Consider the following 17,459-nt stretch of genomic DNA (forward strand, 5'->3'; position numbering starts at 1 on the left):
CGAGTGCCTGTCTTTGTTGGCCATCCTACAATCTTTTCAAGTTATTTGAACAAAAAAAATGAGTACTTCTTGTTATGCAGCATTTATTTGAATAAATGTTAATAATGCTAATGTTACCACCGGTTTGCTTGAAAGGGAGCGCCACGTTATTATATTTCCTGCATGTTATTCCGGTAGTCTAGGACAGTGCTATATAGTTTATTTCAATAAAAACTAACATTCTGTATGCACAGAATCAGTATCCCTATGCACTATCTATGGAGCAGCTGCAATTATCGTAACTAATTTGTGTTGAATTTTAGTTCTGTGGTTTCTACAATAGCTTTGGAAAAAATGATTTGAGTATCCTAGACCACAGAAACAACACATGAAGTCTTAAATTGAGTGGTGTCCCCCTTTTAACTGAACCTGAACACATCTCTCAAAAATAGCCTGTCAAGTTAGCTGTAAATACGAATAAGAATAATAACCAGACATTCTCCACTTGAGTGTGACACACAGGGCTGAGTTAAAAAAAAAAAGAAACCTGTAGTTTCTTTTAGAACAAATTAGCTTTATTCACACAGCACTAAACAGCCATCAGATCACAAGTAGTAGCATCCCTCTCTCACACACACACACACAGCCACACTCATGGTGCAGTATATGCAGATGGTGGAAACGTGGTGTTACATATACACCACATGTACACATGCACATACACGGCTCCTCTCAAGCCAGGTCAGCAGTAATCAGAGTAGTCCTCGTCCACATAGTTGGCAGGAAAGAACCCCACCTGGAGACACAGGAGCAGTGTGTGTCAGACATTTAGAGTCTCTAAACCTGTCAGGGTTCTCTGTGGAAGTGTGTATGTGTGCGTGCAGATTCCTCACCCGGCCGTACACCTCTCCTTTCCACCAGCCGTTGTGGCCTTTCTTGGTGAGGATCTTGATGGTGTCTCCCTCCCGCAGTGACAGCTCTGTCCGGTCCCTGGCTGAGAAGTCATACCTGGCCCTTGCTACGCCAAAAGTCCGCATGCTGCCCCCTGTCAAACAGAACCCGCATTACAACACGGATCAGCTGAGCAGGGATGGGGCTAGAGTTGGAATTGGAATTGCACCCAGCTCTAATTAATCAAACATTATGAATCAAATAAAAGATTAAAACAAATCAAATACATTCAATCATAATGTATGTATTACGACTGGCTACATGTTATGCATCAAATATCACCTGAACCACCACCTCCCTTTAACATTTTATGATGTTCAGTATTGATAATATGTAACATTTCTCAGATGTGATAAGAAAAAAAACAAAAAAGAATTCAATTCCAATTCTGTTTCCTGTAGGTTTTTTTTTCTTCCAAATTCCAATTCCTCAGCTGAACTGGAATTGATGAGTTCATTCATGAATTGAGCCTGACCCTGCAGCTAAGCACGGTCGGGGTGAGGAGTGTGTATGTCCGTGTGTGTGTGCATGCGTGTCGGTGAGAGAGATGTATACCTGGGGAAGGCGTGTTGTTGGGCGTGCTGCTTTGCTCTGGTTGTTTATAAGGAGTCTGCAGCGTGGTGTCCACATCCTTGAAGTACTCCTTCAATGAGTTCCGCTGGTAAAACTCAATCAACTCCTAACAGAGGCAGAGGAGCAGGACGAGGGCGGAGGGACAGTTACAGCAAGAACGGGACAGCATGAGAAACATGTGAGAGAAAGAGAGTTGGGGGAGGTTTATTTTTTATTTATTTAACCAGGAAGTCCCACTGTGATTAAAAACCTAATTTTCAAGGGAGACCTGGCTGAGATCGGCAGCAGCACAGATAAAAACAAATGGTTTCAGACAGACTACAATAAAAACAAACACAGGAACAGAACAGACTAGGTGGTGTGAAGTGAAGAAGATGGAAAACAGGAGTAGGGCCTACTCAGGAGCATCTACTGGTTGCTTGCAAAGCTATAATGAAGTGGAATATATTAGAATATTACTTCTAGTCAGAGTTAAAGGGTTTTGTCTGGATGGGGGTGTGAGACTTACGACCAAACCCTTGAATGCTTTCTTCTCATTGATGCGGTAGAGACCCTGAGTAGAGGTGATCTTAATGTGTCTGATGTCCATGTTAAACCTGCGAGAGCAGAGAGTGGGATTTAAACGACAGAGAGAAACAACACAAGTCTACCAAGCGCTCTGTGATTAATAATACTAGTAAGACTGATGAGTAGGTGGAGGCTCACTTGATGCTGATAGCATACTCTCCGCCGTCTTTCTGCCGGACTAGGAAGGTCCCATCAGACCGGGACATTAGCAGGTTTTTGGCGGCAGTGCGATCCATGTTCCCTGCAAACCTTGAAGCACAATGAGAAACAGAACCTTAATCTTTGCTTGAGGACAACACAAATGTTTCTCACATGTAGATCTGCTATTTTTGCCTTGATGGGAATTCATACAACAATCCTTTTACAATGCTTTACAATTTAAATTTTAGATGGTTTTGGTTTGCAACACTCTGCCTGCATACAACATCTACCACAGGAGGAAGGGGAAGTTTTTATTTAGTATTATGGCCATACTACGGCAGAGTTGTGCAACAGACTTCAGAAAAAGTTACACTTCAGAGGTTACCATGGCATCACTGTGAGGTTACCATGGCATCACTGTGAGGTTACCATGGCATCACTGTGATTGTGGTGTGGTGGAGAAGAATCAGTATATAATGGTGACCAAATAATAGTCTCAGGTACTAAATCCCATCAATGTAAGGATGATATATCAAAAATACTGCTTTAAACAGCAATGCTTTTTAGTATCTGATTCTAGTTTTGTGAAGTATGTTATTGTCTATCCCAGTTTGCGGTGTTGATATTTATTACAGAGACAACACAACAACAGATGAAGTTATAAGTTTAACTGTGGTTTAGTGAACTAGTGATATAAAACTAGTTGTTGTTGGTACTCACCAGTGGAGGCCAGACAGGTCGGGGGTTGGCCTCTGGGGAGCGTGAGATCACAGAGAGGTGAGATGTTAAAACATGTAACAGGCTGACTATCAGTACGCTGAAATATCAAAATGGAGTGGAAGGTTATGGTTGGATTATTTTGGGGTGTTTTATTGCATCTCCAGCTCTTTGGAGGGTGAGTTGAACTGTACCCAGCTCAGTGACTGTGTTTGCAAGGTAGAAGTTCGGGGTGCTGGGTGGATTGTACTCACAGAGACGTAGGGCTGAACTTTGTTGCAGGGGAACCATCCCATTTGGCCAACCGTCACGTTCCTGCCCTGAGTGGCACACACAGTAACAAATCACACAGCTGGCCTGGGTGGACCCAGCAGTCATAGCGACAAAAACTACATCATACAAATGAATGAACAGTAGCTGTTCAGTTGTGTTGTTGTGCCCCATATCTACAATGATTAACATGCTTAAAAACAAATTCCACGCTAAAACAGAGATCCCACATGCTATTTATATTATCTTAGGCAGTTCACTCTGGATTTGTGTACATGGATTTGTGTGCCAGTCTTCCCAAAGCTAGAAGAGAGCCAACTCAAGTGATGCTTTTTGGATCTGTTCCATTAAAAATCAATGAGAGATTTTGTGGACTCTTAAAAGTACCCAAGGTAATGGGTACATTATTTTGGTTCAAAACTGTTAGCACTATTATGAATATAGCTCCTTTGACTGTTAGAGCTTAAACAAACATTAAATGAGTTCACCAATTCAGTCTCACGTCCATTATGAGTGGAGTGGATCCAGGCTGTCACTTGAAAATTAAAGATTAAAGATTAAAGCCTCACTTCTCTGGATCTTAGCCTCGGTAGAGAGTTGTTTGTGTTTAAAAATACTGATTGAACTGTAAAAGATCATGAAAGTACCGTGTGTATTCTATTTTAGGATAGATTTTTCTTCAATTCATTGAAGCATACAGACGTCTGCAGAGACAGGAGTGCAGCGGGATGGGAGTGAGAAAGGAAGTGAAAGATAGAGGAGAGAGAGAGAGAGAGAGAGAGAGAGAGAGAGAGATGCAGACAGGAAAATGACAAAACAAAAGTAAAAGACTGAAACAGACGAGCATCTCACGCCTACACATTAACCACAGGAAACATGCTTTCAAAACACAATGAAATAATGTTGCCTACTGTATGTGTATGTGCTCAGCTTTCAGATTATAGTGCATGTGCGTGTGTGTTTGGTGTTTCAATTTACCTCCCACCACGGCAGGTCAGCCTCGGCCCGAGTCAGCTCAATGATGTCACCCTTGGCGAGGTGAAGCGGTTGGCCGAAAGCCACGGGCGGCGGGGGCAAGCCGTAATACTCCTGGCACACCTCCATGTTAGGAAGACCTGAATGAGAGACAGTGGCTTTAACCAGAAGATACAACAAGCAGTGAGGAAACTTTCTTTCCATCTATTGTTCAGTTTATTATATTTGTCTTGTTTTGTCTGGGAGAATGAACTGCGCTACAACTAGGGCTGGGCGATGTGGTTTAAAGGAATACGTTTTTTCGATATCGATATACATCATGTAAGCAAAATCATGTTAAATAACCAAGTTAATGTTCATCCTGTTGAACTGAATGGTAATGAAATGAAATTTTAAAATAATATTCCTTAAAATGTTTAATACCCATTTTGTCAGAGTTTTCGAATAAAATTTGCTTATCATCAATTTAGACAGCAGAATTGTATGTCACGACATCCCAAAATCACCATATCATCATGATATGATTCCACTGAAAGACAATAAACGATAATATTGAATTATCGCCCAGACCTAGCTACAACTGAAATGTACTGAAGACCTGTGTGAAACTGTAGCAAAGCTTTTCCAAAATATGAAATGTGCAGGCTCATGCATTCGGTTCAGATTAACTAGTTTTTGAATTTGTAGTGTAAAAGTCTTACCTAGATTGGTATGCTGGGAAGACCTCTGTGTCTTATTCTAGAGGAACACAAGATATAATAACTGGAACAATTTCAACTGTATACCTACACAAACAATATCTCCAACCACCCAAAAAAACACCTCACATATAAACATATGGGCATACGGCCACTGCAGATAATATACAATAATCAGGAGCTGTAGTATTATTCTGACAAAACGCAGTCTTACCTTTTTCATAGTGCCAGCATGATCTGTAACAGAGGACAATCAATGAAAGAAAGATAATTACAACCCTCCAACGCACACACACACACACACACACACACACACACGCACATGCACACACACACACACACACACACACACATACACACACACACACAAACCTGAGTTCCGTCCACAGGCGGGGACTCTGCCTAAACATTCTTTATGTGCAGCCATTTTACAGCGAGTGCAGCGATATCCCTGGAAAAATATCCCTCTGCGGAGGACAGGTGGAGGGAGTCAGCTTGAGTCAATATGTTTTTTTAAAGAGTTTTTTTTTTTACTGGAGCTGAAAGAGTGATTAAGACAAAGAGAAACAAAAGTACCTCAAGAGCATACAGCAGGCCTTGCAGGAAGTGGTGTCCTCAAAGCAGTACATCTGAAAGTCGTGGTTGTTGGCTGTGGCATTCTCTGGACACATGTTTGACCTGTAATCCAGAAGAACAACCGTAGCAATAACTATACTGGGAAACACGATCACTGGACATCCATTTGTTTCCAGTATCGCTGACCTCCGCTGTCAGGGAAATTTTTCTGAGAAAACGTAGCCACAGCTGAACTTTTTGCAGTCAACAGCCAATCTGATTTGCACGCTTCCTTGTTTTCCTACTGATTTGATTTCGTTTCATGAACAATAGTTCTGCCTGGTAAGGGCAAAATAGATGAGAAGTTGATTACAGCCATTCACAACTTCCCAGTTCTCTACAACTTTTATTTGAAAGACTGCAGGAATAAACATCTCAAAAACGATGCTTGGAGAACGGTGTGTTCTTACTCACAGAGCCATCTCAAACTGCTCCAGCCATTTCTTCTTCAATTCTCTGGTTTTGAAGAACAAATCATACCCACACCTCCCATAGCAGTCCAACAGGAGGAACAGATGGGACCACTGTACGTACACACACACACACACACACACACACACACACACATACACATACACAATTAGTGTTATGAGCAAAATAGTTGTAATGTCTAGTGCAATTTGACAAGTGGGGTTGAGGAGTAAAAGAAGTGGAGAAAAGATGAGAAGAAAACAGAAGACAAGACAAGGAAAGAATACAAGAGAGAAGTGTAGGAGAGAAGTAGTGGAGAAAAGTAGAGAGGAGAGGAGAGGAGAGGAGAGGAGGGGAGAGGAGCGAATAGGAGAGGAGAGAATAGGAGAGGAGAGGAGAGGAGGGGAGAGGAGAGGAGAGGAGAGGAGAGGAGGGGAGAGGAGAGAATAGGAGAGGAGAGAGGAAAGGAAAGGAAAGGAAAGGAAAAGAAAGGAAAGGAAAGGAGAGGAGAGGAGAGGAGGAGACCTTCTTGTTATCCTTCTCTCCTGTGCTTTCATCTCGTAGCTGGTAGTGCTGTAGCTCAATGATGTCCTTTAGTTCAAAAGTCTCCCCACTCTTCTTCTTACATACAAACATCGCCTTATCGAAGAGGAATGCATACCTGGCAAACACACACAGATACACACATATACACACAAACACACATATGAGTTACACAACAGTGCACAACATACGTAAAATACATACATAATAAACTGTCATAAACTGTACACACACACCTGTCTTGTTTAGACTTTTTCTCCGAGCTGCAGATCTTCAGCTCTCCGTCGATCTTGGGGCGACCGTACAGCGCTAGAGACTGGGTCTGGAGAACAGAGGAAGAGTTGAAGGATGAGGGTGAAGACGAGCAGACGAGCAGACGAGATGGATTCTGTGATGTCTCTCCCTTGAGTCAGAAGCGGACTGAATGCGAAGGCTGTGTGACCTTACCATGTTTTCTATGGACAACTGGAAGGTGGTGATCTGTCTGATGATCTCATTGTCCCGCTTCACCTCATTCACACACTGGGCCAGGTCCTGCGACACACACACACACACACACACACACACACAAACAAGCGATTAAAAGCAGATGTCACACATATCACACGCTTGTATAAGTATTTATCCACATACACACTCACTCTCATGGCATCAAGGGCTGTGCGGAGGTTCTCCTTCTCTGTAGGGTCAGTGGTGTGCTTCATCAGCTCCTGTCCACACAAACAAATCAGGTCAAACTAAAGCTACTGGATGAAACTAACAAGATTGATGCACACACACACACACGCACACACACACACACACACACACACACACACACACACACACACACACAGATACCTGTAACAGCAGGTGATATTTGAGGACCCTCTGCATGGGGACCATGAGCAAATCTCTGAGAGAAAAACGCCCGCTATTGGCTCTTTTTGAACACTCCTGAGAGAGAGAGACAGAGAGAGAGAGAGAGAGAAAGAGAGAGAGAGAAAGAGAGACATTACATTTACACATATAGCTTCACAATATGTAACACTCTACAATGATATTAGAGAAAAATGAATGTTAATTAGATCTTATACAAATGTTACTGTTGATTGTTCTGCTTTGGCAACAACGGCTGATTACCATTCATGACAATAAAGCAAATAGAATTTAATTGAGAGAGAGAGAGAGAGAGAGAGAGAGAGAGAGAGAGAGGGAGAGAGAGGGAAAGACAGTGAGTGTAAGTGAACATGTAAGCACAGAGCGGGTCAGACCCTTCATCCCTATGTCTTCCTCACCTCCAGTTTCATCCTGACATCCTCCCTCATGGTGGAAATCTTGTCTAGGTGTTTCGTCGCTGTCTCCACCTGACTACAGTAACGACCGTACAGTAAGAGCCTGGAGGGAGAGACAGAGAGAGAGAGAGAGAGAGAGAGAGAGAGAGAGAGAGAGAGAGAAGGAGATAGAGAGAGAGAGGGTACATTTATTTATGTATTTATTTTTGTTATTTAATAATTTTATTGATGATTAATCTCTTGTTACATGCTTTGGCAATATTGTTTGTTTGTGAACTGTCATGCCAATAAAGCACCTTGAATTGAATTGAATTGAATTGAGAGGGAGAGAGAGAGGGGTAGAGAGAGAGATCTTATATGTCTATAGTGTATATGAGAACATGTCTACTATATGAGAGAAGGACAGATAGAGAGAGTTGATGGGTTGTGTGTGTGTGTGTGTGTGTGTGTGTGTGTCTGTTTGTCTGTCTGTCTGTGTGTGTGTTTGCATTCTATACCTCTCTTCCTAAGAGGTCGGGGGACCTACAGTGGAGGATCCTGCATGGGGCCCTCGCAAACAAACAGCTTTCTGGCGAAGGTGGACTCAAATGTGGGGGGGGGGGGGGGGCTGTCCTTTTTGTGGTTCATCTGAGACTGTTCAGCATGTGTTTGTACAATGTCACCGTGTGGTACCTGTTCTGAATGTGTTGGATGTTCTCTGTAGGAGGTTTGGGGATGTTTTCTCTGTGGGGCTGTTTATTTTGGGACCGATCTATTCTTTTAGGAAGAGGGCTAAATGTGTGTTGCTTAACTTTCCCCTGCACCTCAAACAAGGTGCAGGGGAGCGGGCCCACTGACCCGCTCTTAATGTTCAGGGGGATGGTCTCTGCGCGCCTTAGGGCAGAATACGCTTATTACTCTCTGGTTAATGACATTCCTGGTTTTCAGAATGTGTGGTGTCTGGAGGGGGCGGTGTGTACTGTTGGGGAGGGGGGGCCGTCTGTATCGTTCTAACTGTAACAGGTTTCTACAGGGGCTGTTTGGTCTGTTTAGGATGGTATGCTGTTTCATGTAGTGTGTGTTGCTGTACGGCTAGGTATTTTTTTGTTTTTTTGCATCATGTTTGTTTTGCTGTAAGGTGTGGGGAGGTATACTATGTCATGTGTATTATGTTATGGCAGGATGTCAGTGTAAGTCTGGGGTTTTTCTTGCGGGTAGGGTGACGGGTGTGTGCAGGTGTGTGTGTGTGTGAGTGACTGGGTTGGTTTTAGGGATCGAGAGTGTTGGTTGAGTGCGCAGGTTTTTAGGATACTGTGGCTGGTTTTCAGGTGTTTTTTAAGTGAGATGTTTTATTAAAGAACACCAAAAGTCAAAAGTCAAAAGTCTATACCTCTCCTTATAGCTCAAGAAGACCTGGTAGAGGTTCTCGGCTCCGTAATTTAGGATGGAACTTCTGATCTTCTCCAAGAAAGTACGATGGGTCTCCGCCAAATCCTACACACACACACACACACACACACACACACACACACACACACACAGACACATACACATACATGGACATGTAAACATGGCTATAACACGAAAATAAAATCTGCACATTATGACCATGTGTGTATAAAATCTCCTCTGTTGGTCCATACATACCTGTGTGTTGATGAAGATGCTCTCAATGTCTTGTGGCTGGAGGAACTTCTGGAGCGGCCTCATAAAGTGCTGCATATAAGAGAAAGCATGGTTGTTACTCTCTCTCTTCCCCTCTCTCTCTCTCTCTCTCTCTCTGTGTATGAATGTGTGTGTTTTTTGTGTGTGTGTGAATGCATTCATCTTGTGTGAGATTATACAGTATGTGAGTGTGTGCGCACCTGTAATATCGACTCCAGAGTATCAGAGTATTTCTCCTCTGTCTGTCTGATCTCCTGCAGGCAGCACTCTCTTTTGTCTACCCCAGTCTTCTGCTGCTGTACACACACACACACACACACACACACACACACACACCACACACATCACCACCATCATCAGAATCCATATTAAAACTGTATCATCATCAGCATCAGCATAAGGATCAGCACAGCATAACATGAAAAGTGAAAGCAGAGAATAGGAAGATTATTGACTGATCCTAAATCTCCACTCAAGACCAGAAAAAGTACTCAAATCCTTTAGCAATACCATAATGGAAAAATACTCCAGTAAAAGTAAAAGCATATAAGTATTACCAGTAAAATGTACTTAAGTATCAAAACTAAAAGTACTAATTCTGTTCAGTGTCAAATTATTGATGCATTAACCTGTAAGAAGTATTTTAATATTGTAGGTGGTCCAGGTGGTGCCAGGTCTAACTACTCCATATACTGTTTAAACTCTAACAATGCATCATACATTATGAGTTTTCGCATGTTTTGCATGTAAAACCTAAAAAAGCAGAAAAGGTACTAGTAACTTCAGCCGTGAGATAAATCTTTTTGAGTAAAAAGTACAATATTTCCCTCTGAAAAATGGAAATACTCAAGTAAAGCGCAGATACCTCAAAATTGTACATAAATACAGTACTTGAGTAATATAATTTGTTACTTTCCACCTCTGCACCTGGTATTACAGTAACATGCGTCTTGTATCCAGATTGTGTCTAGACATGCTATGTGGTTGTATTACATTCACATATAACTTTAAAATGCATCTCTGGTTACATATTGCACTCCTGGGTTTGATCTGCTGACAAAAGTTGATTTCCATTTACTTAGCCATACATGTGATCGGATAAAGTGCATTTACACCCGTATTTTATGCGTTTTTGCTCTATATAATTACAGTTTGATCACCCTAGATGTATGTTAACACCAGGTGTAAAGGGGGTCTGAGCTAGCTACCACAGTTACCACACAGTCTACATGTCAGACTGTAGCTAACAGGCCAACAGGCAGACCTGAGCAGTTAACAGGTTGTCTGTTTCCAACCAAAAGCCCAAACCTTCCTTCCTATTTGAAGCATCATGGTGTAATGAACCACTCACAGTTTCTGGATGTTCATCCGTCCTCATCAAGTCTTCATAGATCTCGTCCCCTTCATTCTCCTCATCCTCCACAAACTCATATAGGTCATCATCCTCATCCACTGTGTCACTGAGGCACACACACACACACACACACACACACACACACACACACACACACACACACCATCATCATCATTATCACCATTGTTAACATCAGCATCTTTTTCTCAGTCATCATCACCACTGTTGTCATCTTCATCATAATATTGTGATACTATATTAATCCAGTTTTAATCCAGAATTTCACTTTTTTGCACATGGCTTGGCTGATAAACTATATTGTGCTTCACCAGAAAAATCAGTGTTAATAAATAGAGGAGACGGAGGGGTTTGAATTCTTCTTCTGAGTTTGGGCAGATAGAGTTCAAATTATCATATCAAATTCTAAAAAATTATATGAAGCATTTTTTTTCCCTTCTTTGCTTATGTGAATATGTTTTGTGTATTAATCACATCTACATTTGATTGACAGAATTATCATCATAATGCTGTTCAGAATAGAGAAACGTGCTTACTCTATCTGGTCAGACAGGCCGCTGTAGATTTCATCATCAAGAGTACATCCTTCCAATGGAAATGGCCTAGAGGCAGGGGGGGCAGGTAAAGGAAGAAAGAAAGTAGTAGGGGGAATGACAACAACATTAATTTTGCGGTCAAGTGATGAGTGAATAATATACATTATCTCGCGTAATTTCTATAATATCCAAAAATTGTCAGTGAATGGAAGAAAAGCCCATAACAAATACATGAACAAAGAGAGATAGAAAGATACTCCTGTGTTATTTTACAACACCACAGTAATGGTAAACACATTACTAACTAATTGTGTTGGGAGAAATAAAATACATAATACAAGCAGCAGATTTGGACTGAAATTTGAAAAAAAAAATGCATACACACATCAGTTACGCAGAGGAATGAATGAAATGACTTACTGGAATCCCTTTTGGACAGCAACAGAAGAATGGGACAGGACGGACAGGGTATCTATGACCTATGACACACACACACGCACACACACACACACACACACACGCACACACACACACACACACACACACACACACACACACACACACACACACACACACAGAGGTATATCATTGCCAGAAAGACACCGGCTGGCAGAGAAACAATAAGAGCTTTTTCACAGTTGCTTCACACTGAGCTGTTCCTCTCTGCCCCAGTTTCACACGTTTTGTAGAGACTTCTAGAGTGAGAACTGCAGTATCACCACTGATACGGGCCAACGTCCTGACAGTAGACAATTTCATCAGCTATGAATATAGTGTGACATGTGATTATTGCTGGTTGAAACATAAACTTTTAAAGATATGGATCAGTGGTCCACCTATAGAGGATGAAACAGATTTCCTGGTGTTTCTACTGTCCTGTTTGAAAGTTTCTCTAGTGCTGAGATAAGAAACACACAATCTATAAAACATATTCACAAGTTGCAGAATATGGTGACTTTGTTGAGATGAGTTAGATACAGTTTTTATTTTTAATTTTTAATGATACTTCTGGTAATAAAATAGGCTATCTTAAAATTGTTCCACATCTGCTGCTGTATACTTTTTAAGCCACAGTGAGAATGTGGTCAAAGTCAAGGTGCTCAAGAGTTTTTTTTTTTTTTACATGTAACACTCAGCATCTGCTCAAGTGCAGATTCTAGTCAGAGTACTTATCTCAGTCACGTACTGCAGCACATCACTTTTTTTTTTGTCTGAGCTTTCATTCAAGCGAGAGAGAGAACGAGAGAAATAACAAGAAGTGAAAGTCTATAAGAGAAGTTTAAGAGAGAAATACCCCTGAATAGACTGAATCCAATGTCGATAGCCCTACCATCATCTAATAATCAAGGTATATTTACTAGTTTTCCAAAGTTTTTCCAAAGACACATCTGTACTGAGTTTAACGATATTAAAAAATAAACTATATAAATCTTCACACACGTCCTGAGCATTGGCTCTAAATGTTGAAATTGGGAGAGGAAGGGAGGCCCGCCTCACTGTCACAGCTCACTCAAAAAAACAAAACAAAAACTGTCTAATCCGAGGACAGCATGAGGCGAAAGTAAAACCTACTTCTGTGTTCTCTACACAGCAAAATCATCAGCATTACAAAACAGCACCATGCCAGTGTTTATATAAGTCCACACCCATCAGAGTTAATTTAACACTTTTGATGATTTTGAGAGCCATATCAGCTCTATGAGTGGACAAAAGACTCTCCAGTCAACAGCTATCAACTCTAAATGATTTGTCATTGAAAAATCGACACTTGTTAATACTGGAAAATTTGCTGAATGACTTTTCAGCCGATTACAGACGTGATTTGTCATCATGACTAATTGTCAAGATAGTACATTTTCCAGTTTTAATACGTGTTGATTTTGAGAGTGTGAACAGGAGAGGTTTTTGTCCACCCATAGAGCTGATTTGGCTCTGAAGAGGGTGTTCAAAACTGTCTAAAAGTGTTAAGTTGACTTTGCTGGGTGTGGATTTGTATAAACACTGGCATAGTGTTTATGACTTCCTAGACTTCCTTTACTTCCTTGACATTGTTCTGCCAATTGCTGCTGTGGCACCTGAATTTCCCCCAGGGGATCAATAAAGTGAAATCTTATCTTCTCTTATCTTATCTTATTATCTTATCTTATCTAGTTTTTAGACTCTCCAAGTTAAATTAACACAATGATTTTGCTGAGTATTCCACCCTGTGATCAACACCAAGCGTTTCGTTCAGCTCCTCTTGTGTGGTTGCCTTCTGATAACTGTGATGACTGACTGGAAGCAGCACAGTGAAATGCGAGGCTGGGCGGCGGTGAGTGCAGTGCAAACTAAATAAACAAGACGCCACATGCCTCCCATTCAGAAGAGGATTCAGGTCCAAATCCTGGTGACTCATTTTGTACTTCCAAGCACTGCTTCCTCTTACTTTGTACAAGGAGGGAAGGGGGGTGGGGGTGGGGGTGGGGGGGTGCAGGATTGGAGTGAGTGAAACTGCATTGACTTTGGAAACTCCACCTGTTAACACCAAAGTGCTGTGCTGGCACAGTGTTGCTGCCACTAAGAGAGAGAAAATCGCTGAATAAAATACTTTCAAAATTCACACGTTGACTTAGCCACAGCTACTTCCTGGTATGTGGATGTCCGCAGGCTGCAGCGAGGATGCTGTCCATGCTTGTGACTTGTAGCGTACCGCCTGACGTACGAACGCACACTGTAGGCCCATTTCCCTCTCTGACTGCACATGGTAAAAAGCGTCACATGCGAACGCACACACATACACACAGAGGTGAAGATAGAGGTGCTCCTCCCAAACGCCTCACAAATCAAACCAGATTTGGCCCAGACCTTCGGGTGGATAGATAGATAGAGAGATAGAGAGATAGAGTGCGGGAAAGAGAGAGAAGGGGGGAGGGGGGTGTACCTTGGCGAAGTCTCGTACGTCAAACAGGTCAAAGGCCTCAAACAGTTCACTCTTCTTCAGATGAAACCGCTCCAGACAAACGCCCAGAAACTTACGGATGTTCTTCAGGCACAGGAACTGAACACAAACACAAAGAACAAACAGTTGCGCTCATCATCTGTGAATGAGTCTAAAATAAATTGTTTAAATGTTTCAATAATTGCTAGTCAGCCACATTGACTGTATGAATAGATGTTAATGCACAGAAATAAGACATGCACAGAACTAAATGAAGACGTGAAGGGCAGCCAGACACAAAATAAAACTCAGAGAACCACAGAGAACTTTGCCTCAATGCACATTACAAATGACATGAACTGCTTGGCGGTCAGACATTTGCAGTCAGTTTTGCATAACTTCCTGAACCCGTCTTTTGCAGGCAGACACTCTCTCTCTCTCTCTCTCTCTCTCTCTCTCTCCCTCCCTCCCTCTGTCTCTCTCTGTTTGCTCAGCAGTAGGAAATGCGGAACTCTAATTTGAGAAAAGGGGAAATGTTGAGTTCTGGCTGATACTGCTGCACTCACATATCACTCTGTCATGAGTGAATATTAACACACACACACACACACACAAACATACATACACACGCTTGTAATAATAATTCTATAACATGTCGAAATTGCAGGCAAAGTGTAAGAGGGAAGGACAGATCTTCTACCTGTGTAAATAATGTGTGTGTGTGTGTGTGTGTGTGTGTGTGTTTCTGTGTGTGTGCATGTATGTACATGTCAGAGTTGACTCGTGTCTCCTGTTAATCACCGGATGTTTCTCAACCACCTCTTGACCTCATAGGATTTCCCAGGGTTGCACATGCACGTGCGCTGGAACATGCACCCCCCCCTCCCCCACACACACACACACACACTTGAGACATCATGGTGAGTCCTATCAGATATGATACAAGGACTTCCCTTTGGAGTTTCAGCCAACCACGTGACTGCCTGTCACTGACTATGGTTCGTCTCTTCCTCTGTCAAACTCTCTCTCTGTCTCTCCCTCTGTCTCTCTCTCTCTCGCTCTCTCTCTCTCCTTCTCATGTCTTTCTGTCTTCACCATCTTTCTTTTTACCCTCATCCTCTCGTCTTTTCCCTCTCTCTCCACCCTTCTCGAACACAACCCATTTTCATCTCCCCCTCCACCCTCTCTACACACAATCACAGATATTGAGAGATAGGGATCAAGGTATTTTCCTATCTTAGAGCCAGGGGGCGAAAGTGCTGTCTGCTGGTCACTATGGAAATGGCCTATGGAAATAGAGCAGGAAAACCTTTGTGTATGTGTGTATGTGTGTGTGTGTGTGTGTGTGTGTGTGTGAGTGTGTGTGTTACCTGGGACATCTGAGGGCGCAGGTTGATCTCCCTCAAGTTGACAGCATGAGGCAGCAGGTTGTTGAGCAACTGGCACAGCAGCACCCCATCTCTCAGAGCATGAGCCAGCTCACACACCTGGTGGAACACACACACACACACACGCACACAAATATATAGATACAGGCGTACACACAAGTAGACTGAGAAACCAAATGGATGTGTGCCTGTGTATGTGTGTGTGTATATATATGTGTGCGTGTGTGTGTTCCACCAGGTGTGTGTGTGTGTGTGTGTGTGTGTGTGTGTGTGGGACTGCTCATTCACCTGTGCGCCCTCCCATGTGACCCTGTGGTTCTCAGGCAGGACACGGCACTCGATCAACCACAACGCACACTGACGCCACAACTCCATCTGGGGCAGCTTTTTTTTTTAATTTCTCAACTGATAGATAGATAGATAGATAGATAGATAGATAGATAGATAGACAGATAGATAGACAGACAGATAGATAGATAGGTAGATAGATAGATAGATATTATAAATTCAGCTGTGGGATGTGTGACAGGATTGGCACATGTGTAATCACAGCACAGTTAGTCTTCTCAACCATTAAAGTGACTGCAGTAAAACCCAAATCCTGATCACTGAGGCTCCACCGCTCTGTCAGTAAATCAGCACTTCAGATTCTAAGCTAGCACCCCTGACTGGCAGAGACGAGCCGACTGGCACTACAAGTAAAACAAAGTTGGCGCCTTTGCAGATCGCTCGCTGAGTTCACACTGTTGTGAGCAGAGACGATCACTCTCTGAATACACACGCACCAAAGCCTCTTATCTGACGGATCTGATCACATTAATTACTGTAACATTAACATAACTATAAAGTAATCACATTGACTACTGGCTCTGAGCCTAACTTTATCTTTTAATACAACAACATAGTTTAACCTTGGCTCTATTTCTTTATAACCCGGCAGCTGGATATGGAAATTATGAGAGATATTTATCAATTATTCAGTCAGTGAACAAAGCAGTACATTTACAACAGCAAATCTATTAGACTACAGATAGCATTTAGAAATCTCTCTCACTCTCTGTCTGTCTCCGAGTCGACCTACTTCAAACCCAGTGAAACCATAAAAAAAAGCCACTGCTGACTCCATCAGACGTACCTGAATACTTTATTTCGACACGGTGCCTGGAATTTTGTAATTGAGTTTCAATTTTCTGCTCAGTATTAAAAAATCTGCTCACCGTGTGTTTCTCCTGCTAAGTCTTCTTTCTCTCTTGATGTTCACCTCCCCGTCTTCCTTTCATTGTCTCATTGTCGGTCTTACTCTCTCGCTCTGTCTTTCTTCCGTGGTGGGTGTTCTGCAGAGCTGCAGTGTGGGGAAGCTTTTAAACTTCATCCCGCAACTTCCTTTTTCCTCTGTCACACACACATATACTCACACTCACAGATGCACACATGCACACACACGTACACACACCGACACACAGACGCTTGCTGCTGTGAGTGCCATTAAGTTCAAAATATTAGTGTGATCTGTATATGAATGTATGTGTGAATAATGGTATATGTGTGTGTGTAAAGGACAGAGAGAAAAGCAGCGAGTGTGCATGTGTGTCTGTCTGTGTGTGTGTGTGTGCACATACCATGCATGTGCAATCATCTATTAAAAGATATGTATGAGAGCAATCAACCACAACACTAGATAGTCCAAGCAGACTACCAACATCAGGTATGAGAAAATAAACTTGCGTGACAAAAGTTATGCATGCATATTTTTGATACGTCGTATTTGAAATTTGTGAGTTAATGTGTAAAATTTAGAGGCATTTCCAGTTGAAAGTTATTTTCTTCTTATGAAAAAGTTGTTGTATCCATATTTTTTTAAATTCATCTCTAAAATGTCATGAGAATC

The 17,459-nt window shown here is 42.1% G+C and overlaps 1 protein-coding gene across 5 annotated transcripts; it reads right to left on the reverse strand.

The window, feature by feature from the left end:
• Positions 1 to 532: 532 nt before the first annotated feature.
• On the reverse strand, positions 533 to 17,066 carry vav1 (vav guanine nucleotide exchange factor 1). 5 transcript variants are annotated; one of them, XM_071909387.2, is made up of 29 exons: positions 16,789 to 17,066; positions 15,860 to 15,976; positions 15,554 to 15,670; positions 14,187 to 14,303; positions 11,687 to 11,745; positions 11,267 to 11,332; positions 10,710 to 10,818; positions 9,559 to 9,651; positions 9,341 to 9,409; positions 9,084 to 9,187; positions 7,718 to 7,817; positions 7,281 to 7,376; positions 7,082 to 7,150; positions 6,888 to 6,974; positions 6,677 to 6,762; positions 6,423 to 6,558; positions 5,901 to 6,010; positions 5,448 to 5,549; positions 5,244 to 5,338; positions 5,086 to 5,108; positions 4,875 to 4,911; positions 4,177 to 4,331; positions 3,183 to 3,248; positions 2,932 to 2,963; positions 2,209 to 2,319; positions 2,012 to 2,099; positions 1,486 to 1,609; positions 873 to 1,024; positions 533 to 775 (listed from the first exon to the last, which is right to left on the reverse strand). In XM_071909387.2, the coding sequence occupies exons 2-29, from the start codon at positions 15,944 to 15,946 to the stop codon at positions 722 to 724; spliced, it is 2,544 nt and encodes an 847-aa protein (XP_071765488.1). In that variant the 5' UTR covers positions 15,947 to 15,976; positions 16,789 to 17,066; the 3' UTR covers positions 533 to 721. The 5 variants fall into 5 exon arrangements, with proteins under 5 accessions (XP_071765488.1, XP_078138911.1, XP_071765490.1 ...); XM_078282785.1 differs by having other exon boundaries at positions 9,559 to 9,654; positions 16,789 to 17,065; XM_071909389.2 differs by having other exon boundaries at positions 4,177 to 4,313; positions 16,789 to 17,064.
• Positions 17,067 to 17,459: the final 393 nt, after the last annotated feature.

Source organism: Centroberyx gerrardi, chromosome 3, assembly GCF_048128805.1.
Source record: "Centroberyx gerrardi isolate f3 chromosome 3, fCenGer3.hap1.cur.20231027, whole genome shotgun sequence".
NCBI lineage: Eukaryota > Metazoa > Chordata > Actinopteri > Beryciformes > Berycidae > Centroberyx > Centroberyx gerrardi.

Coding starts and splice junctions, on each gene's coding strand:
- vav1 (XM_078282785.1), bottom strand. CDS start 15,946: ATGGAGTTGTGGCGTCAGTGTGCGTTGTGGTTGATCGAGTGCCGTGTC. Junction 9,410..9,558: donor CTCTGGAGTCGATATTACAG/GTGCGCACACAC, acceptor TCTTATATGCAG/CACTTTATGAGGCCGCTCCA. Junction 2,964..3,182: donor AAGTTCAGCCCTACGTCTCT/GTGAGTACAATC, acceptor CACGCTCCCCAG/AGGCCAACCCCCGACCTGTC.